General features: G+C 70.0%; 1 protein-coding gene across 1 annotated transcript in view; it reads right to left on the reverse strand.

The window, feature by feature from the left end:
* The window catches only part of LOC123254155 (PC-esterase domain-containing protein 1A-like), a gene marked incomplete at both ends in the record, with an annotated part of 1,783 nt that extends 1,426 nt beyond the window's left edge, over positions 1-357 (reverse strand). Inside the window, one exon of the mRNA XM_044683213.1 lies at positions 197-357. Within this exon, the coding sequence (XP_044539148.1) occupies positions 197-357 (161 nt within the window). The remainder of the gene's footprint in view (positions 1-196) is intronic.
* Between the last annotated feature and the right edge of the window lie 100 nt (positions 358-457).

Below are 457 nucleotides of genomic sequence, written 5' to 3' on the forward strand. Positions count from 1 at the left end.
GGGGGGAGGGAGGGGGTGTCCAGGGCACTGCCCCTACGCGCTGCACAGGAGCCCCTGCAGCCCCAGGGTCGGGCCAGCAGCATCCCTGCAAAGCTGGCCGAGGCGCCCCGTGCAGACTTGCTAGACACCTTGCGCGGGCCTCTCCCCTCCCCAGGGCCCGGGGGAATCCCTCCTTTCCCTCTGCCTGACCCTTCACCTTGGCCTTGAGCTGGGCTTCGGTAAGCAGGGAGTCCTTCTGCAACAGCAGGACCAGGTCCTTGTAGACTGCCCTCTGGACTGCGAAGGGAAGCGAGGGGGGCGGGGGCTGGTAAGCTGGGCAGGGCCCCCACACCCCGGGGCCGCCATCCCCCGGCTCGTCTCGAATGGGGGAGTGAAGGGCACGCGGAATGCGGGGGGGAAAAGGCGGGCAAGATAGAGCTTGGTGGAGGTGGGCGGGGGTGCAGCCTGGGCGCGGGGG

The sequence above is a fragment of the Gracilinanus agilis genome, unplaced genomic scaffold, assembly GCF_016433145.1.
Source record: "Gracilinanus agilis isolate LMUSP501 unplaced genomic scaffold, AgileGrace unplaced_scaffold16027, whole genome shotgun sequence".
Lineage (NCBI taxonomy): Eukaryota > Metazoa > Chordata > Mammalia > Didelphimorphia > Didelphidae > Gracilinanus > Gracilinanus agilis.